Genomic DNA, 23,390 nt, shown 5'->3' on the forward strand with positions numbered 1-23,390 from the left:
TAGAAGTCGAAAGTTTGACTGTTGCAGTCGTTCGTAATGACTCTTGAGCGCCTTGGTTTCAGATGTCGAACTTGTCATGAGCCAAGCCATTGTTAATAAAATGTTAAGTTCGCCTGTGTGAAACAAAAAGCTATTTGGATTGACCTAGAGTAGCTCCTAATCTATTTGGTTCGGCGTGACTCTGGAGCGCCTGTGTGAAACGGGTGTAACATACTGTACATGTACACATCAATTAATCAACACAATGTTTTTGCATTCAACCATGCCACTTTGACTGCAAACACACATGTCAAATATTATCTGTGGCAAATAACATAAAATTTTCGTACGTTTACTACATTAAAGTCACTGGACTATTACTCAAATTAATTACTAGCATAAAAACTTTCTTGGTAACAAGCAATGAAGAGCTGTTGATACATGTAGTATGAAACAGTGAAAAATGGCTCTTCTGAAGTAACTTAGGTTTTTTTTTTTTAAGGATAAAAAGCCATTGGTGAATTATATTTGAATACTGTCTGGTACAATGACGTGCTTGATCACAAGTTACCACTTAAATTTGAATTCCTCATACTAGAGACAGTTGATACATGTATGTCACATGATTAGGGGGCAAACTTTTGCGTAGTTATTAAAGAGACAGTGAACACCCGAACACAATTCTGAATGAATGTGTATGGCACAATGGTGCAAGGGTTTGCTCAACTGGAGGTTGCTATACAAAAGCTTGCCCAGAATCATGTGCCTTAGCAACTGTTTCTATAGTCTGAGGGATTCAAAAGTAAGTGGTGCATTGTGACTAAGCAGGTCATTGTACCAAAACTAACTTGCAAATGGTTTATATCTTACTCAAATGTTAAAAGACTTCCAAGCCTGAAGCCTTTTATTAGGCATCTGAAAGCATACAAATTTGTGCAGCAAAGGTAATTCTTTTCTTTCATTATTCTCTCTTGCAACTTCGTTGACCAATAAAGTCCATATTTTTACAGATTTGTTTTACAGATACACCTGGTGCATCCCAACAAATGCATAAAATAACAAACCTGTGAAAATTTGAGCTCAATTGGTTGTTGAAGTTGCGAGATAATAAGAAAAAACACTCTTGTCACACGAAGTTGTGTGCTTTCAGATGCTTGATTTCGGGGGTCTCGAAATCAAATTTGTAGAAAATTACTTTTTCTTTAAAACTCTGTTACTTCATGGGGAGCCGCTTCTCACAATGTTTTATACTATCAACCTCTCCCCATTACTCGTTACCAAGTAAGGTTTTATGCAAATAATTATTTTGAGTAGTTGCCAATAGTGTCCACTGCCTTTAAATATGGCTCAAGAAAGACAATTTGAGACAAACATACCTCCATAAATAAGACATCTCCTTTAGTGTCACTGCCTGCATGTACCACAAATGAATGTTTACGCATTCGTCTACTGCCTGAAGGTTTCAGATCAATGTCATTACCATGCTACATATAACAAACCGATCCAGGCATACAATATTAATAATAGTAATAATCGGTTTTCATATAGAGCTTTATAGAGCTTTATATACACCCGAAGGGCGTCTCAAAGCACTTCCAACATTATTACCCTGTTTACTGGGCTTTAATTCATTCCTTAAACCATCTCGGCTCCCTGTCAACAAAAATGAGCTACTAAGCTTAATGAATCAAAGAGCCATCTCTGCCCTCATACATGTACAATGTAGGTACCCATTTACATTACCCCAGGGTGGAGAGAAACAATTATAGTTAATTGTCTCGCTCAAGTGTCACGACCGGGATTCAAACCCACACTTTGCCAAACAAAAACACCAGAGCTCGAGTTTGGTGCTCTTATCCGCTAGGCCTAACACCTCACAAATAATGTTTGATGTGTTTGTGTGTCAGTCTTACCTTACTTATGCATTATAATTATTGGCAAACAGGTTACATAGAAAAAATTCGCCACAAGGAATAAGATTTCAACATCACTTGAAAAAAAAAATATATATATATCATTTTTTTTTTTTTTTTTTTAAATGTTTCATAGTACTACCGAGTCAGACAAGTAAAAAATAAATTTCAAAAGTCAATTAGAAATTGAGGTCATCAGTACATGAATATAAAATCTGTTTACCAAGTTGTTGATTTGATCCAGTAAGTCATTGACTTCTTGGCTGCAGATTAATCCAATATGGGACCTTCCAAGCAAGCGACGTACTTTACGCTTTACTTCAGGCTTAGGAACCTTCATCATGACCATAAATGCAATAGCATTGGATAAAATATCTGCACAATAGAACAAAAATACACAAAGAAATTGGTAAGTGTCATTTTATGATTGCAAAATGCACAAGACCATAACAATTATAAAACATCTAACTTCTCTTTGAAAATGAAAGAAAGAAACCAAATAAATCTAAAATAAATTCAAATTCAAATTGGTTGATCTCATAGCAGTTTGTGTCCTTCTTGTCACATGATCTATAATATAAACCTGAAACAAGGATGTTTCCCTGATGTAATTCATGATGAATACAACATTTCTTATACAAACATTGATAGCAGTTTGCTATACGTGCAACCTACCCATAACAAACTAATTTTCTGCAATAAGTTACACCATTACTCAAGTTTTATAATGAGTAGAGAGGTTTGAAAAGAATAACACTAAGTAACAATTAAGGAAAAACCTGAGAAGCCACAGGTATAACTGCAACTTGGGAAAAATTGCAGGAGTTTTCAGGATAGTATACGTGTACCTTTTGAATGGTAAAGGACTATATTGAGTTGCTAATATTAAATTTGCATGGGGGGTAAAGAATATTAATTTTGGTTTACCTTTACATCAATGTGTTTAAGCACTGTATACTCAGTACTTTCTTAAGTCCTTTATCTCGGGTGGGATTCGAACCAACAACCCTTGCAATTCTAGAGCATTGTATTACCAACTCTTGCCGTAATAGAGCAGAGTCTTACATGTACCCCTAAGTCTAGTTGGTAAGACATTGCTCTACAATTGCAAGGGTCATGGGTTCTATATCCCAAATGCCTGGGATTTTTTTTTCATGGCAGCCTCTCTAGGTCTCTTCCAGCCAGGAGATGGTGCTAGGCCTCCCCTGGAGTTAATGGCGATGCTTAGAGCTTTTTCAGCTCGGATGTTGTCAACTAGGGGAGCGACATGACTGAAGAAGGCAGAGCGGCAGCGTTGAATTAGCTGGTTGATGGGGGGCAGACATGTTCTTTGGGTGACCTCGTTGTTGACGAGGTGGAACCACTGGATGCCGAGAATTGATCATTGACACCTCATGTGGAACGATTCTAGTCGATTGAGGTCAGATTTGAGGAAGGACTAAACCCTCACACACAGTGGTGTAAGGGTAAACTAAAATTAATACGTCTATATAATGATATTAACATTGTGCTAGTTTGATAATAGCTGAATGGAGTGACTCAACTAACCTGCTAGAAGCTTATCTTCATCTTCCTCAAGACGCTTCTTCTCACTTGGTGTAAGGGAATCATATCTGAAACGAATTACAAACATCTTTTAACACACTGATCACAATTTCTTTCAAAGTTGAATTAAATCCATCAAACAAAGCTGTAAACTATTTCACTCAGCTATATTGTGATAATTGTTTACCTGTTCATATCATTGCACATACCAACAATGACCAATAGCAAGCAAGTGATTTCCTCCTCAATCAAGACATTAAACAAGTGACTGTAACAAATGGGTTTTAGTCCCAGTCATGACACTTGTGTCCTTAAGCAAGACACTTAACCATTGCTTGGTCCTTCGGATGGGACATAAAGCCATACATATACATGTAGGTCTCATGTGTTGTGTAACGCATGTCAAAGAACCCAGTGCGCTTATCGAAAAGAGAAGGGGTTCGCACCATTGTTACTGGCTGTGGCTGCTGTATGCGCCATGCACCTTGTAAACCCTTTTAAGGTGCTAAATAATTGGGTCTCACAATTCATCACTGCAATTACCTATCTTTCTGAAAGTTTGTATATATTCAGCATCTTACAGCACCGATTGAAAATAACTAGACGCCGTGCGCTAAATTTAGCGTGATAGAAATGCCTTGGTGCGATAGACTGTTGCGCCGCCTAACGCGTGGGTTTTATCGCGCCAGACAACAAAATGCATAAACAGCCGTCGGCAATTAGTCGCACGTAGGCGGTACTCTTTCGCGACAATCTCCACGCGACAATCTCCACGCGAAAAATGCTGGACCATTTTTCTTGCATGGTTGCGTGAATGCTTGAGATGTGATTCATTGTTGTTCCCAGCTGAAAGCAACCACAGTTTACAGCCTATTACAGCTTTATTTGGAAGGAAAAAGCCGGTTTGATTTGAAGAACTATTTACTGAAAAGAAGTTTGAAACTCTTGCGGCGTCACAAAGGAATTGTTGCTTATAGACAGCCCATTCCAAATGAACCAATGCACGAAAGTTCTATACAGTCACTTTTGTATAAACCTACCGCCTAAAAATAACCCAATAGGCAAGACTACGTCTTTATTTGGAAGGAGACAGCCGGTTTTATTGGATGAGCTAGTTTCAGAAACAAGTATAAAAAGCTAGCGGCATCACATAGGAAGTGTAGGTGTCCTCTTTTGCCACTGTCCCCAGTGGATTAAATTCCCATCAATGGGAAAGTCGGATCCCCCAAAAACCACACTTTTTAAGCAAAGCTTCTTAAATGTTTTACCAGCGGCATCTCAAAGGAACCGTTGAACAATGGAGCTGTCACTCATCTTATTGAAGGGTGTGCATTTTTTTGGTCGGGATAAATTTATAGTGGGGGGTTTGGCCCTGTGAGTTTTTTCAATTATGTGCTATAAAAAGGAAACATAAACTTGCTTTAACATAGTTCTTCAAAAGTAGGATGTCGTCTTACAGAAATAATTTATGATTACAAAGTCGACAGCCTGATAGAAGGATATTGCCTCCTTGATACGCTTTATCTTCTTGCTCTGATGCTGCAAAACGTATACGTAAGATGACATCATGAGACCAATTATGTCGGGATAAAAAACTCCTTGAAGTAGAATGTCATTTTCCAGATGCTGTTCAAATTAAATTCATGTTTAGTAAGATTGGACTCATATAATCTAGTCAAGGTAGTCGAACCAGTACAAAACTTTTATAACATCAACATAATTAGAATTTAAGTAGGATTTTAAACTTGTGCATGGTGGAAAAACGATATAGAAAGGTTTGCGGTAACACCATGTGATGAGTTTGAGGTGGTTCTGAAAAGAACCGTTGGTTTTCAACTTTGAATTTAAATGTAACTCTTGTTACCATAAGTAAAACAAAAAATCATCAAACAAATGCCAATAAAAAAATTATGAAAAGTAACTAAATTCAGGAAAAAACCCATTGTTCTAGAGAGGCAGGCAAAAATGTTCAACCACGTGATTCTTTCAACAGCAAGGTAAATAACAACCCGTACACACGTATAGAAATAGGTGGAGTAAAACCTTGGCTGTCAAATTGAAAAGAAAGCAAGTTGACGGTCGGTCACTACTCCTTAAAGTGGCCGTGCTCATGCACCATCCTCTGACCATGGCAACACTGTTGGTAAGAAACTTTCCAATGCTTATGGGCCTTGCCGCGGGAATTATTTCAGCAAGCAAGCGCGTAACCCCAAAGGACAGAATTCAGAACCACAGAATCAATCAAATACGTCGTTTATCTTTTCGGAATGTGCAGATTTACTTGAAGGCTTAACAATCAAGAAATTCCAACTGCAGCGGCATCACACAGGAATAAGTTTTCTTTGAAGACTAAGCTTTTTCAAGACGTTCTTTGGGGATTAATTTTTAGAAAAATTGAAAAGTTAATGGAGAACAATTTCCTAAAAGGCCCTAATTCAAATATCAAAATAATCCCAATTCCCATAGGTCTTAGCATTTAAACGACAAATTATTGAAACGAAAGTTCTATTTAAGTTATGTCATTTGAATACAATACCGAAACAGTGTTCGAAACGCTAAGACTGGCGTAGACTATTAAACTCTCAACTCTTATTATTTGCGGAATAAATTCAATTGCCATGATTAAAGATTAAATTTTAATTAAATAATTAATTTAACTTTCGAACGAGTTTCATTGAAGGTTTCCTGGTTCATCAATAAAAACAATTCTGAAAAATACTTATGTTTGAATTATCATTGTTTTAGAGCTTACGGATACGGAGGAGCATGGAAAAAACCTCACAAATTCGGCCTTAGGCATGAGGCATGGACAATATGTTGAATAAAAAACCCCAGATATGTCCTCGGATTATTTAATAATTATTTATGCTACACGAAAATCAGTTTTGGGTTAAAAAGTTGAAGCTGCTAAGAAGAAAAAAAACACCATCAAATTTGTTCCAGCCTGCAATATTCTTGAAAAATTATGGTAGAATGATCATTTAAAACACAAAGGTAATTTTAACAATACAACCTCATGCGTCACATCAAATTTTTCGCAGCAACGGAATCACTAAGGTAAGTTAAACAATATCTGAGTTCCACATACACGTTAAGCCAGGGTAAAAACTAACCTGTCAAATTGTTTTCGATCCGCACATACTTGAACAAAACAGTATGCAATGAAACGAAAGCCAGTCGGTAAGAGACTATTGCAGAGTGGCCGTGCTCTTGTAGGCACTGACCACTGACCATGACAGCACTGTTGCTAGGCGGCGTAAGAACCTTTATAAAGCTTTTGGGCCTTGCCGCGGCAATTATTTCATAAAGAAAGCGGTAGGCCCCAAATGACAGAAGTCCGATCAACAGAATCAACCAATTACGTCTTTATTTTGACGGAATCGGCAGATTTGTTTGAAGGCTAACAATGAAGAAATGCTGAACTCCAGCGGCATCACAAAGGAATCGTGTTTCTCTGAAGATGGACCTTGTTACCCACCCCCAGGTTTGAACGCGGTGAACATCAGAAAAAGTGTCAATCACTTGGGAAACATATAGAGGGGACTTTTTTAAGACCTACCAACCATTCTTTGGGGATTAATTTCGGGGGAAACTGGCAAGTTAATGGAGAATAATTTCCTGAAAGGCCCTAATTCAATTATCAAAATAATCTCAATTCCTATATAGCTCTTAGCATTTAGGAGAAAAATTATTGAAACGAAAGTTCGATTGAAGTTATGTCAGTTGAAGACAATACCGAAACAATGTTCGAAACGCTCAGACTGGTGGAGACTATTAATCTCTCAACTCTTTTTACTGTTTGTGGAATAAATTATTGTCTCTGCTTTTTTCAATGGCCCTGATTAAAGAAGATATTTATATTAAAGGGTTTACTTGTTTCTCAATCGAGTTTCATTGAAGGTTCCCTGGTTCATAAATTAATCAAAATAATCCCAGTTCAAATATAGCTCGTAGCATTTAAAATAAAAATTATTGAAAGGAAAGTTTGATTTAAGTTATGTCAATTGTACACAATGAAACAGTGTTCGCAACGCTCAGACTTGCTTAATCTCTCAACTCTTCTTATTATTTGTGGCATAAAACCGCTCTGCTTTTTTTCAATGACCCTGATTAAAGATGACATTTTAATCTAATAATTTATTTAACTTTCGAACGAGTTTCATTGGAGGTTTCCTGGAAGTTATCAATAAAAACAATTTGGAGGAACGTCCACTGTTTTGCGGAAAAATACTAATGTTTGGATTCTTTTTGTAGAGCATATGGATAAGGAGGAGCTGGGAAAAAACATCACATATTCAGCTTTAGACACGAGGCATTCACAACATGTTGAATAAGAAACATATTTCCTCGGATTGTTTTATAATTGTTTATACTGTATCAAAAATAACTTTTGGGTTTAAAAGTTGAAACTGCCAAGAGGCGGAAAAAACACAATCACAAATTGCAACCTGCGCTATTCTTGAAAAGTTATGTAGATTGATCAGTTACAATACAAAGGTTTTTGTAACAATACAATCGCATGCGTCACAGCAAAATGTAAGCGGCAACGCTCCGATCCGTAGCAGCACTGTTGCTGGAATCGGTTAATACAAAAATACCGAACATAGTGTGCAGGGTAAAACCGTTACCTGCCAAATTGTTTTCGAGCCGCACATTTGAACAAAATAGTAATGCATTAAAAAAAACAGTCAGTCAGAGACTCTTGCAGAGTGGCCGTGCTCTTGTAGGCACCTTCCTCTGACCATGGCAACACTGTTGCTAGGTGGCGTAAGAACCTTTCCAAAGCTTATTGACCTTGCCGCGGCAATTATTTCATAGAGAAAGCGGCGTAGGCCCCAAAATGACACAAGTCCGATCCACAGCGTCAACAAACTACGTCTTTATTTTGACGGAATCGGCAGATTTATCTGAAGGCTTTACAATAAAGAAACTCCAAACTAGAGCAACATCACAAAGGAATCGTGTTTCTTTGATGATGAACCTCGTTACCCCCCCCCCACACTTTGAACGCGGTTCAAAGTGTCAATCACTTCAGGAAAATCTACCATCGCGGACATTAATAGACAGAAATATTTTTAAGGGGTAAAAATATACATGTGGATCTACTTCGGGGAAACCAGACCAGGTAACAGAGATTAGTTTCCTAAAAGGCACTTTTTAATAAGTTATAAAAAGTCCGATCGACAACAGTTTCTAAAGAAAACGTAATATTTATTGTAATAGCTGTATACATGTAAGCAACTTAGGATAGGATGTGTAACGTATTCTGTGCCGTTCATGAGAAATATGAACAGGTTATGATCAAGCCTTTGACTTGAAATAAACGCAACTTATAATAAACGCAACGGACAATACACATATTACATGACCCGGCCGAGTTCTATAACCTTAAGCTAAGCAAAACAAAAACTGCGCTTACAGGGTGCTTCGCCTAGCGTCTATAATAGCGTATTTTCACGAATTGGTTTTAGCATAGCTCTAAGGTTTATAGCAACAGTGTTTTGCTTGTGTGCTTGCGTTCTCCAAGTTTTTACTAGGCATTATTTGCCTACATAAAACGAGGACCAAAAGTGGACAACCCTTTTCTCGAAATCTGATAGAGTTAACAGAAATGGGGCGCTTGTACAAAAGGCGGAGAATGGTGATGCAAGTTTTGCCGGCGGTAAGCAGAGCCATAAAATTTGGCATGGACTCTGCGTTGAGGAGTTCACCCACACAAGACCAAATTCCTTATTAAAACGGAAAATACTGGGTATGAAATAAACTCAAGAAGCCTGTACTAAGAAACATTGGTTGAATCTAAGCAAGATCTGAGATGATTATTATTTTTTTATTTATTATTATAAGCATCAGTTTCTGCTGAACAGCGATTAATTAATTAATTTCGATAGAGTTGAACGCAACAACAATAGAAAACACATAGTTACGGGAGCAGTAAATGTTTAATTGCGTCAAAAAAGGTCATGACATAACATTGTGGTTTGAGAATTGTCGGACTTGGCTACGATCCAGTGATAATTTTGTAATGTATCTGTTTTTATTAATAGTACAGAACCTTATTCCCCCCACGCGATAATTCCCAATTGATCTTAATGATAAGCATTAGCGCTAAATTAATGGATTACACGCGCTAAATTAATTATTCCACATGAGATGGAAGAGCGAGTTGCGGGCGATTTTTATTACTCACCGCCACTAACCCCCCCCCCAGTAATGTGTAGGCAATACGAACTGTTTGCAGTCAAACTATGTACCCTTGGCTTACACTTTGGGGTTCTACATACACCGATCTATACTGGTGCACCCCCCCCCCCCCCCCCGGCAAAAACATAAATAACTGAGGTGTGTATCTTATACGAAAGTTAAAGTCGCCGGTGATGATGATTTCCGATGGATGAAGCAGATATTCCAAAATCAAAGGAATCTGCTGTTTTATGTGTAGGCTTATAAAATAAAGAAACTCCAAACCACAGCGGCATCACAGAGGTTGTTGTGACTGGTGCCCACTAAATTCTAACTCAGCAAAGAATGTGTCAAGCATTAGTTTCTTGATGAAAAAAGGCGTTTTGATTCAACACTAGCTGGCAGATTCGAATACGCCGTCATTATTTACTGCACAGACCTTTACTGCACAGACTGCATACGAACATTGTGCACACGTATTATCCACACATTATACACACACAACTAGATTTCATTATCGATTTTTTTGAAATGAAAATAACCCTATACATTGTGTGTGTAGGAAAACATCCATTTTGTTATGTTAGATCAGTAGCACTTTTTTACTGCGCTACGTACGTGCAAACTGTTGTACAATCTAGACGTAGATTCTCAAAACACAATCTCGTATGAGTGGAAATCAGAATGCTTTAGGGACGGACATCAATGGACACACCTATACATTTTCAAATATTTTATTGAAATTTGAAGTAACTATTCTCATATAAATTATTAACAATGAACAGCAACGGTTTGCATGAATTGTCAAAAATTTCAACTTGTTAATACACTCTGAAAAAGGAAGCAAACTCGTCAAAAGTATGTGGTAAGGGGTTTGTTTGAGACGTATAGGTGAGGGACCCTCACTTTATACATCCCATCCGAGGGAGAAAATAAAATCGTCCTTAATCATGTTCAACATTTTATATACATAATAGGATGTTTGTATTACCATTTCACGTTCAAAACTTATAGGTATTTTATGTTCCTTTTGCCAATCCCTCGCGCTTTCATGACGTGCTTTCAATTTCAGCGATTTGTGGCTAATGGCTCGGTATGGTGTGGTTTTTAAATGTTTTAAATGTGCAACTATAATCTAATAATGGAAGCTAGTTATTCTTCTTCAAAGAGGGTTCAAATTCATAATATAATAATCACAGAAATATGCTAAGCACAGAAAAACAATTGCTTAGCAGACACAGTGTACCAGCCAAAATTCCATAAAATTGACATCGTTGCAACTTGTGCCCACTCATTTTTTGCTTTTATACAGCAAAGAATTTAGCTAAGCAGTGTTTTCTCGCCTAACAGCTTTACTTAATTGTGTCCGTTTTTTTAATTATACATATATACCTTTTGAACGATAGATGGGTACATTATGGGGTGCTGGCTTGGTTGTTTGTATGGGTTTTAAAAATGTATATATTAATGTTTTTGCCTATTTTCATAGTACTTTTGCCCGAGTTGCTCAACAGTAACTGCTCGTTGGTTTAATAATTTAAAACAATGTTTTGATGTTGCTATTTTGATTGAATTTTTGTTTTTGTAGATTCGAGTAAAAAGCAAAAAACCCTTGAATTTTTCTTGAGTATAGCACGAGAAATCGTTGTAATAAGAGTCTAAAAGTTGTTGCCCATCAGCCGTGTCAATTTTTTTCTTTCTTTTGGTAAGCGCTTTGCCTATTCGCCTGCAATGCGAAATTTGTGTAGGTTTATAGATCGGGCCATGGAAATTAAAATACACACAGTGATCCCCCACATAGAGAGAGCTACACTGAGGATTTAACTTTAAACAGAGCGTTTGCGTATGACACGCTGGCTGTGGTTTGTTACAATGTATTACTTCACCTGGCAGATTCTGTTTTAAAACTTGACAGTCTTTTAAACATGCGCGTATTATATTATCCACACAGTACAGTCAGCTTTCATTATCGATTATTTTGCTCTCCTCTTTGTTTAGAGAGCAAACTAATTCTACGAGCAGTGTGCATATCCGCATAGTGTATACGTTTGGTATATGACTTTTAAAAACGGCAATACTAAACTTACGTTGTAATGGTAGCAGGAACCTTTGTCGGAGACTAAATCAAAAATACGACTTTGATTTTTTTTTACTTGTTAATATTTACGGTCAAGCTTTAATCCACGGAACTGAAGAGGGAGAGTTACGGATGTACGATCGCTAGCCTGGGTAATTTTTAAACCAAATTTGAAACGATCTTTGGATAGTTTTAGTCCTTCAGTAACCAAAGACAAAACAGGAGCGTCAAATATATCCATTTTGACCAAAATAAACAGCAATGGTTAAAAAAAAAAAAAATCACATTGATTGTCATAATTAATCTATTGAAAGGGTTGTATTGGGTACGATCGCTACAGTAATGTTATCATCCTCAAACGGATATCATTATAAATTTAATATACATGGGAGATTCACATTAATCCGTTTGGCTTTACTTAAATAAAAATGAGGTCAACATCATCAAAAGTTCAACCCTTATTCGTATATTATCCATAGCTGAAAATTTGTATTTTGGTAAACAGGGGGTGTGGATATAAGAAAACAAAATCGACTTCAATTATTCATAATGTTAAGATAACTTGACCAAAAGTGTAAATTATTATTATTCGTCGCCGGGCGGGCGGACACGAAAAATATGGATTGCGATTTGTTTCAATATTATTTTAGTGTGGTTTTAAAACCAAAGACGGCACCAGAACAAAATTATGTTAAATAAATCTTTAATGAAAAAATATCGCCCGAGGTTAATTATAATACACTTAACTTTAAAGACTTACTTTGAACAAAATCAATTTACGGTCAGATGTTGATCCACGCGGTTCCGAAGAGGGAGACATACGGTCGCTAGAGTATTTTCAGAATCAAATTGACAACGATCTTTGGATAGTTTTCTAGTCCTTCATTAACCAAAGACATGAACGCAAAAAATTCCTTTGTGATACGTACATTTTTATCAATAAACGGCGATGGTTATTAAAAACAAGTATCTTTAAAACCGACTCAAAAACAAATTGTTAATATGATTGTCATGTGTATTAATCTACCGTACCGAAGAGGAAGGGTTGGGTACGACACTCTAGAGTAATTTTATCATCCACAAACGTAGCCGTATTTTACTTCTTCAATACACTTTATGGGAGATTCACAGCAATCCGTTTGCCTTCACCTAAATATGAGGTAAACGTATATCCATACCTTAAAATTGTTTACGTTGCCGGGAGGGGGGGGGGGGGGGGGGAGCGGGTGTGATGAAACAAAATTGAATTAAATTATATATTATTGTAAACTAAAAATGTTGTATGTTCGCCACCGGGCGAACACAACTACAATTTGTGTGGATTTTGATTGGTTTTTTTTCCAAGAAAAAAACAACGCCGCGATCCGCAATAAAATTAACCAACTAATAAAAATGTCCTGATGCTTGAAAAACGTCACCGCAAAGTCACTTACAGTTGCCCATTTGAATATGTATACGCTTGCCTGTGCCGAACTAAATGTTAATATTTTAACAGTTTAATAGTTGGGCAATAACTTGTGATGGCGTTCCGCTTTTTGTTGGCATTAATATTATTACTCAAAAATAACAAGTTGGACACAGATCAGATTTTCAGTAACAAAAGACAAACAACATTTCAAGCGTCAAATAATTTCCTTTGTGAAAAGTACATTTTGTTATGCTCAAAATAAACATCCATTGTTAATTAAAAACAGGTACTTTTAAAACCGACTCTTAAACAAATTGTTAATATTGATAATATTGATAATATTGATAATATTGATAATATTGATAACATTGATAATATTGTATTAATATTGTATTAGTCTACCGTACTAATCTACCGTACCGAAGAGGAAGGGTTGGGTACCATCACTAAAGTAGTTTTATCGTCAACAAACGTAGTCTAAGTCATTACTGGAGGCGATACCTATACACAAATCAAGACTGGTCATATTGCAAAACACAATTTTCCAATTGGCTGTTAAATTTCCAATGTCATTTCAACTGGCATTAATTTGGCCAGGGGACCACCGAACCCAAAGAAAACCACAGAGACACCGCGCAACCCAGCGGCTTGTCTTTTGAGGGAAAAAAAATGTATAACAAACTGGGGGGGGGGGGGGTTAAGATAAGACATGATTGGATCTCGATAAGAGTGTCAATCATACTCACAGAAAATACGGACGCAAACTTCTTAACAGTTGAACCGTGGCTGAAATTGCCCAGGCGTATATCACGTCATCACACCTCAATCGAATGAATTCCGATCACATACACAACTAGTTGCCGACACCGACTGGCATTTAATTTTACAACAAATAATACTACAGCCAGGATACACCTGCCTGGAGTATATGTTTTTTTTATATAATGACAATCGTGGCGCTCCATGCGTGGGCCACGTCGTTGGTGGTCTTGGACCAAAGAAAATGGGGACCCAGACTTCTAAAAGGTTTAAGAACATTGTCTGGACTTTAACCAACTGGACACAACTCAAGCAAAATAATGCAAACTTCCAATCACAGACACAAGTTGCCGAAACCTAATCACAGACACAAGATGCCGACACCTAATCACAGACCCAAGATGCCGACGTTACAAAGTAATCAACTATGTACATGTACATGTATGGCGCCGGTAAATCAGGCATAATCAAAGAACGTACATTCTCGGGAAATCACGCAAAATGTCGGTAGGGTACTGCCAGTTTAGCGCATGGCGCTCCACGCGTGGGCTTCGCGCAGATGGTATTTGACCAAAGAAAATATGGCGACGACGCAGACTTCTCAAAGGTGAACCAAGTTGAACATTGTCTTGGCTTATAACCAATCACAACTCAAGCAATACCAACTTCCAATCACAGACACAAGTTGCCGACACCTAATCACAGACACAAGATGCCGACACCTAATTACAGACACAAGATGCCGTCAGCGACTGGCATTTAATTTCACAACAATGAAAATACACATTGAGTCTATTTTTTTCATAATCAGACCGCCAAATTCATTTTAAAAGACCATTATTTAAACACCCAAAATAATCAACTACACATGTATGGCGCCGGTGAATCACGCAACATCAAAGCATCCTTCAATCTCAGTAATAACGGTGAATTACACTCCAGCAAAGCAACCTTCATTATGGGGATAATCATGGGAATTGAGCGACATCAAAGCACTATTCATTCTCTCGTAATCACGCAAAATGTCGCGTGGGTGTTGCAAGTTTAGCGCGTGGCACTCCACGCGTGAGTCACGCGTTAATATACCGACGGCTATTTGACTTTTTTTCAAGACATGTTATCGCGCCAACCTCCACGCCCGTTTGCGCGTGGGATTTATCGCACGGCGTCTAGTTATTTTCAATCGGTACTGTAAGTACCTTGTTTGGTAGATACGTGCCCTATATAAGACTTTGATATTATTATTCTTATTATTGTTACCTATGAATCATCTCAGCTGGCCCTTGGTCCATACCAACTGCATCTCTCTCAGCGGCTACAGCATCAAGAAAAGCATCCTCCCAGAACTGAACCTCATCCCAAATTGGAGATCTGTCCTTAGCTAAAAAGAAGACAACAAATATTGCCTGTTAACATTTGTTTCACTACCAATCATGGATAACACACTATACATTTGATTAATTAAAGGAACATTACAGAATTTTTTTTACTAACAAAACGGTTGCTGGCAGTGCAAGCACTTTATGTAATCCATCATATATATAAACTGACAAACCTGTAGAAGTTCAAGATCGATCAGCCATCTGGGTCACGAATGTACATCGATGCCAAACCAACAGGGAATACAACGCTCACTGAGCAATATATTCCAAACGCGATTATTTACTTCTCATCAAATATGACCATTCAGACAGAAATATTTCAATGGATGTTTTCTTCTATCATCATCGTTAGGCCGTGTAAGTTTTATGTAAATCTGTGATTTTCACGATTTTTGTTTCTTACCAATTCTGTAACGTTCCTTTAAACCTGATGGATGTTTTGATGTAAAAAAAAAAAAAAAAATATAAACATAAATTTTAAAATTATCTTCACTTTATTGTTCAAATGCTTAGAGCTTGGATAGAAGATTATCCAATAGAATTTGAAATGTTGATATCATGCACACTTGCATCTAGACTGCATCAAGTTTTGCAACTTCCGGCTCAAAATATGCCAAAGCTAGCATGTGATAATGTGTAATATCACAAAAACACAACTCCATCAATCATCTAGGCACTTCTAACCAAAAATACAAATTCTGAAGAATCAAAAACATAAATCTTTGCGAATCAAAAAGCTTGTTCTTCGTACAATAATCCTATAAGAAGAAAAGAACCTAAGAATTGGTTGTAGAAAATGCGATAGAGAGTCAAGGTTTGTTAAAATTGTGCATACATGTACCAATTAGTGCTTCAAACACATAGTGTCGCAAGATGAGTTCTGAGGTATCTGTATCGGTAGCAATCATGTTTCCTCCATGGTAACGGAAGCCAGCACTCACACAGCTTTTACAACTCCATGTGATGGGAGATCGTCGCCTTCCACCAATGGATGATAGCTACAAACAAAACAAGTTACTTCACTTTACTTTCAGAGAATTAACTTACTTGCAGACTAGTCTCAAACTGAACAGCCAGTTCATTTCGTGAAAATAAATATGTCCTTTACACATGGCTAGTCATCAATATTATATGACACATTTAACTCTAAAAAAGAGTGGCAAAGAATGGCAAAGGTCGTGGGTTCGATTCACACCTACGGTGTAGTAACATGCCTGTGGATTCTTTAAAGGATTTGGGTACTTTTTGTAACACAAAACACAATGTCCACAGATTTGCATCAAACTTACACCATTTGAAGATAATGATAGTAGAAAGCGTACCTTGAAATATTAGTTGCTGAGGTGATGCATTTTTTGAGAAATGAGTAAAACAATGTCATGAAAATACGTTTTAGATGCTAAAATAATTTCTCGTCTCATGATCACTGAGCAAGTAATATTTTGAGGGAAGCTTTCAACCATCATTATCCTCAAACTGTGTAAGTTTAGTGTAAATCTGTGGACATTGTGTTTTTTGTCCTACAAAAGTTACATACACCCTTTAACAGAACTCAGGAAAAGAACCAAATTTACACACTTTGGGTGAAACCAAATAAAAAATTCTTAATCTCTGTTGCAAATTTAACATCTATTAAACTCTATAATAATCTCTATTCACAATGTTATGAGATTACATGTTTTGCATCTTTCATTGAACAAGTCTCAAAGATAATTTATGCTATTAGTATTATAACACCCCTAACAAGAATTATGCATTTTAATTGGTTTAGAGCACATCACATGATGTGTTTATTGACTAGAAAGCTTTGTTACACACTAAACATCCAGCAATCAATGTACTATACCCATAGTAACCAGTGAACTAGACCCATAGCAACAGCAGATTTCTATAGATCTAGGCACAACATATGTTTGGGGTGTTATAAAACAATAGATGGATTGCAGACAGCGTCATGGACTGCCATATTTGATGATAAACAATGGGAAAGTGCATGTGTGTACGTACTCAGCACAACTCTCAGCCAATGACGCATGTGCAATCAATCTATTAATGACTGCTTATTGACTGCTTTTACCCGTGCTGTGGTTTAAACTATGACTCCCTCGGTGTTCTGTGGAACATTCTTTTTTTCCCTAGGTTTCACCACAGGATTACTAGGAGAGTTGTCTTTTTAAACTAGCACTTAAAGCAGTCAATATTTGTTTCACAAGGTTTCACAAGACTGCAGATACAGATCACATATGATAACCGTATCCGTTCACATCAGCCGCGTGTTGGATTTTGTTACGCAAAATATAGGTATGTGTCACTTGATGAGAGAGCTCGCATTCATCACAAGTGTTTTTTTGACACATGACCGATATAGACCTTGTGTTTTACACCTTGTATTTTTCATCGTTTTGCTTGCAAATTACTAACAATTGTCTATCTATATTGAGCATGTGAAAGCAATTCCCTGGGAAATGTTTTTGATCTGGGACAAAAAGACAACTAAAAGTCTGCAAAACAGTATTCGTTTTTCTACAACGCGTATCAGCTCCTGCTAACGTGTGTGCAAAATAGGATAGTGGCGGATACGCGTCACGTAAACACACAAAGTGTCAACGAATAGGTATCTGTATGTGTATCCGTAGACTTGCGAAACCTCTCTAATGTATTAGGTACTACAAGGGGCTCAGAGATAATTTGACAAGATGAAGTGTGAGTAATTTACTTACCCCATTAAGTTCTACTTCACTGTCTGACATTACAGATCTTATTGACTGATGTGTAATACGTGACCGGCGCAGACGTCCTTCACCACATGTTGAACTGCTATCACTCTCATTGCCAAGCGTGTCTGTGCTGTTGTAACTTACTAACGTGCTGGCTTCAGATACCTCAGAATCAAGACTGCAGATCTTTTCAGAGAACTTCTCTCGACGTACAATGATTTCTTTAGGCTGTATGGAGTTGCTGATATCTGTGTGGGACTCAATAGTGTCTTTTCTGGCTTGAAACGTAATCCCTTCATCATTAACATTCCCAGTGTTGTTATTTTCAATGTCGTTAACTGACTGTTTATATATATCTTGTTGTATTGCATCAGTGTCATTCTCCAGTTGATCTGTACCATCACTATTACTTCCTGGCTGTGTTGTCATTTCCAAATTGGAACCTATTGCACCTGAGTTCAACATTTTATATAACATGGGAAAGTTAGTCAAAATGCAATCTGAGAGCCTTCCTTATAAATCTTGATACAAAAACAAAATCATTCAATATTTAGAAAATTTGTCTGAAATTTGGCCGCGTGTGAAAAAATGTCCCTTACATGTATTACTAAATCGTATTGTGATTTCTTGCAAATGATATGTATCTTTATTTGAAAATGTACCATACCCCAAAACATTGATTAATCAAATCTTAATCATACTTGTTCTTATTTTACATATGTAAATTTTCACATAATATTTAATTAAAATTGTCCGTAATAAATGACAGACTATGAGATAATAAAGTGCTTACTAATGTAAGGGGTCTTTCACAATTATCATCATTTTCACAAGCGTACAAGTGCACACTTTGTCCATATCCCCTCCCTCCCCTAAAGTGTACGAAGAAAACTGGGGCGTTTTCCACATTGTTCTACAAACCCTATAGATTTATTATGAGCACGGTTATAAGAAATATATAAAGAATGACACGTATTAAACAGACACCATAGTTTGTTGCATAGAAGACGCAGCTTATCCTACTTTTAAAAGGTAAAACAGATACACACAAAACCAGCGTCAAAGGCCCATGAAGGTATAAAATGTACAGCAGGCATTCACCCCTGCCCTCTCGGCCTACAGTTTGAATGCTTGTGAACATGTTAATAATTGGGATGAATGACCCCTGATTCCATACAATTTTTAATGATGCCATGCCATACCTGAGTTGTCTACAAAATAAAACAAAGACAAATTTTACGATGTGCAACCAAATGTTTAAGCAGAAGAAAAAAATTCCAACAAACCTCAATGGACAGCAAGAATAACCAAGCAATGGTTTATTATTGAAGAGCACAAAATGGAAGAACATCAAGTGACCGGTAGAGTAGAAGAGAAATGAAATAGTTTTAGCAGAAAGGCAATTAATACAAATCACAACAATAGAACAATAGCCAAACTATTAATGTGCAAGAGGCATTCTTTGAAGGTGCATAGAGATTACTAATAGTCTTACCTGTAACAGCTACTCCTGCCGCTATACTGACTGCTCCATGTACTCCAGCACCAGTACTTCCACCAACACTTACTTCAGACATATCAATCAACTCATAAGCACTGTCATTACGATTCCCTTCCATCATTGGAGAGTTTACTAAAAAAAACAATTTCACACCAACACACTCATTATATCAATGAATATTCATAGGGAAACCCTCATGTCTGATTTGTAATGCATATTCATTGAAAATGAATGTGACCAGTACATGTAGTTCATACATTACATAGCTTGAATAGTGCACCTGGCCTAAGATTGGATTGTCAGTTTCACTCCAGATGCAGTATCTAAATGATTAATCTTCTATTCATAAATACCTCAAGACAGTTTCGCTATTCCTATTGGTGGAGAGTGCGTCACGTGGGGTAGTTATAAGAAAACCACGGTTTTCATGGCACAATTAGCATTTTTTGGTCATCACATCGGTTCATGAAGTCCAGGACTACTCAACCAGATCCCGTAATAACCTGTTTCTTCCTTTCACCCGCACCCTGTACTCTAGCAACACCCTTCGATTCACTTGTCCATGTCTTTGGAATGCTATCTCTTGCAGTTTAAGAACAATGCCGTCCGTGGGTCGATTTAAGATCTCTTACAAAAGAGTCCTCCTCTCTCACTATGTAACATAGCTTTTCTCTCCACTTATCTATTTTCTTTTGTCGTCTTCAGTAAGCCTGGTCTAACATTCTTTGTGTTTTTGCATTTGTCGTCAGCATTTTGTATTGTCATTGCGTAATTGTCGTGCCCTTGTTTCATCTTCGATGTTTATTTGTTTGTTTGTTTGTTTGTTTGTTTGTGTGTTTTCTTGTCTGTAGAAAGGCTATTGTCTACAAGCCACGGCTTATCTAACAGCCTCATGCTCTCGCTCCTGTCTTGTACATAGTTAATTCCTAGTTTGTTAATTTATTATTTGCTTTTAGATTATATTGTTTTTCTGTAAAATTTAATACACTTTAGATTTGTTAAACTTCTACGTACTGTTTAATTCTCACTTTTTTTTTTCCAACGAGAGTATGGAATAAACGTTTATTGAATTGAATTGAATTGAATTGAATTGAATTATGAATATAGTAGAACAACATTGGAAAACAGATAAGTTTTCAGTTTATTCAGAGTTTCCTATATTACGCTGTGTCTATTTTGTACATGAATGAAATGGGACGACACTTGGTTCAGGTGAATGTTGTGAATGTGTGTTGGCACATGGCAACGTGGAGTGGTGCACTGTTGTGAATGTGTGTTGGCACATGGCAAAGTGGATTGGTGCACTGTAGTGAATGTGTGTTGGCACATGGCAAAGTGGAGTGGTGCACTATAGTGAATGTGTGTTGGCACATGGCAAAGGGGAGTGGTGCACTGTTGTGAATGTGTGTTGGCACATGGCAAAGTGGAGTGGTGCACTGTTGTGAATGTGTGTTGGCACATGGCAAAGTGGAGTGGTGCACTGTTGTGAATGTGTGTTGGCACATGGCAAAGTGGAGTGGTGCACTGTTGTGAATGTGTGTTGGCACATGGCAAAGGGGAGTGGTGCACTGTTGTGAATGTGTGTTGGCACATGGCAAAGTGGAGTGGTGCACTGTTGTGAATGTGTGTTGGCACATGGCAAAGTGGAGTGGTGCACTGTTGTGAATGTGTGTTGGCACATGGCAAAGTGGAGTGGTGCACTGTAGTGAATGTGTGTTGGTACATGGCAAAGTGGAGTGGTGCACTGTAGTGAATGTGTGTTGGCACATGGCAAAGTGGAGTGGTGCACTGTAGTGAATGTGTGTTGGCACATGGCAAAGGGGAGTGGTGCACTGTAGTGAATGTGTGTTGGCACATGGCAAAGGGGAGTGGTGCACTGTAGTGAATTTGTGTTGGCACATGGCAAAGTGGAGTGGTGCACTGTAGTGAATGTGTGTTGGCACATGGCAAAGGGGAGTGGTGCACTGTAGTGAATGTGTGTTGGCACATGGCAAAGGGGAGTGGTGCACTATAGTGAATGTGTGTTGGCACATGGCAAAGTGGAGTGGTGCACTGTAGTGAAAGTGTGTTGGCACATGGCAAAGGGGAGTGGTGCACTATAGTGAATGTGTGTTGGCACATGGCAAAGTGGAGTGGTGCACTGTAGTGAATGTGTGTTGGCACATGGCAAAGGGGAGTGGTGCACTGTAGTGAATGTGTGTTGGCACATGGCAAAGTGGAGTGGTGCACTGTAGTGAATGTGTGTTGGCACATGGCAAAGTGGAGTGGTGCACTGTAGTGAAAGTGTGTTGGCACATGGCAAAGGGGAGTGGTGCACTGTAGTGAATGTGTGTTGGCACATGGCAAAGTGGAGTGGTGCACTGTAGTGAATGTGTGTTGGCACATGGCAAAGTGGAGTGGTGCACTGTAGTGAATGTGTGTTGGCACATGGCAAAGGGGAGTGGTGCACTGTAGTGATTGTGTGTTGGCACATGGCAAAGGGGAGTGGTGCACTATAGTGAATGTGTGTTGGCACATGGCAAAGGGGAGTGGTGCACTGTTGTGAATGTGTGTTGGCACATGGCAAAGGGGAGTGGTGCACTATAGTGAATGTGTGTTGGCACATGGCAAAGTGGAGTGGTGCACTGTAGTGAATGTGTGTTGGCACATGGCAAAGTGGAGTGGTGCACTGTTGTGAATGTGTGTTGGCACATGGCAAAGTGGAGTGGTGCACTGTTGTGAATGTGTGTTGGCACATGGCAAAGTGGAGTGGTGCACTGTAGTGATGCATTAATGACATACCTCTTATGGCTCCTTCCTCTGTGCTAGTGCTACTGCTGCTCACAACAGATCCACGTTTCTCCCAACCTATAGAGTCAAATAAGCATCAATTGATCATTACACCTTGTGCCTTATTACTTCATCAAATATATTCTCAATATTATTAGCTGTTTTTGTGTTTTGCACCTTTGGAACCAGACAGCTATTGGAGCAATTTGATTGTGTTGTGACCTACTGGGCCCAATTTCATGGCTCTGCTTACCCTAAGCAAGGAATCGGCGCTTAGTTACAGAAGCAGGGAATTCTGTGCTTAGGCCAAACGTATTTCACAATGGCTTTGCAAGGAATTTAGGCACTTTACGCTTACAGAGCTAGCGCAGACATTCTGTGCTTGCACGTAAGCGAAGAATGGTGATCTTAGGCACAGAATTTGGCTGTTAGCAGAGCCATGAAATTGGGCCCAGGTCTCAATGTAATGGCTCTGCTTACAGCACAATTCTGCCCTTACAGCATCTAAACTTGTGCGCTTTTACAGGGCACCATAAGCGCATGGTGGTTAGCACTGCCATGACATTAGGCCAAGGACATAAAGATGTAGACCTTTATCACAGTGTGGCCATCTTGATTTTACTCCATTCAAACTCATTGCAACCAAACTGAGGCTGGATGAAATAATAGTCTGGCGCCATGTTTGCGCATTGAATGTTAGCATTTGTTACAGTGGAAACAGGGAACATGACCAAGGTGGTGATAGCGTGAAAAAGGTCTTTATTAAAATGATTTTAAAGGTATGTACGTAAGAAATTTCTTTAAAATGTCTGTTGTTTATGATTTCTCTAACAGTTTTAAGCAATGACAGGTGAGTAGTGAGTATTTTCCATTGAACTAGACTGGTTTAGGAAGGGAGGGAGGGTGTAATGTACAGAAACATGGCTTAACATCTAATTCAAATACAATGACTGGATTACATTCGTACATGTAAGGAAACTTGTGAAAATGTGGAGTTTCATCTTATTAAATGACACACATTGCATTCAAATTGTCATGTGGGTACATAAATTAAGTTTCTTTTAAACTGGGAAAAAAAGTAGCTGCCTATTGTAGGTATTTAGTTGTCCATGATTTGTACATTTTCAAAAAATTTTGAACATATTCATGTGTTACAT

General features: G+C 38.0%; 1 protein-coding gene across 10 annotated transcripts in view; it reads right to left on the reverse strand.

Moving 5' to 3' along the window:
* Positions 1-23,390, reverse strand: part of LOC117305120 (MAP kinase-activating death domain protein-like) — a 90,842-nt gene that overhangs the window by 24,102 nt on the left and 43,350 nt on the right. For 7 of the 10 annotated variants that reach the window (XM_033789883.1, XM_033789882.1, XM_033789886.1 and 4 more), the window contains 8 exons: positions 22,246-22,311; positions 19,459-19,596; positions 17,967-18,415; positions 16,082-16,244; positions 15,125-15,245; positions 3,441-3,505; positions 2,116-2,267; positions 1,356-1,463 (listed from right to left, as the gene is read on the reverse strand). In XM_033789883.1, the coding sequence (XP_033645774.1) occupies positions 1,356-1,463; positions 2,116-2,267; positions 3,441-3,505; positions 15,125-15,245; positions 16,082-16,244; positions 17,967-18,415; positions 19,459-19,596; positions 22,246-22,311 (1,262 nt within the window). Of the gene's footprint in view, positions 1-1,355; positions 1,464-2,115; positions 2,268-3,440; positions 3,506-15,120; positions 15,246-16,081; positions 16,245-17,966; positions 18,416-19,458; positions 19,597-22,245; positions 22,312-23,390 lie in introns of those variants that run through there. The other 3 variants (XM_033789881.1, XM_033789879.1, XM_033789887.1) reach the window with 3 other exon arrangements.

Source organism: Asterias rubens, chromosome 22 (assembly GCF_902459465.1).
Source record: "Asterias rubens chromosome 22, eAstRub1.3, whole genome shotgun sequence".
Lineage (NCBI taxonomy): Eukaryota > Metazoa > Echinodermata > Asteroidea > Forcipulatida > Asteriidae > Asterias > Asterias rubens.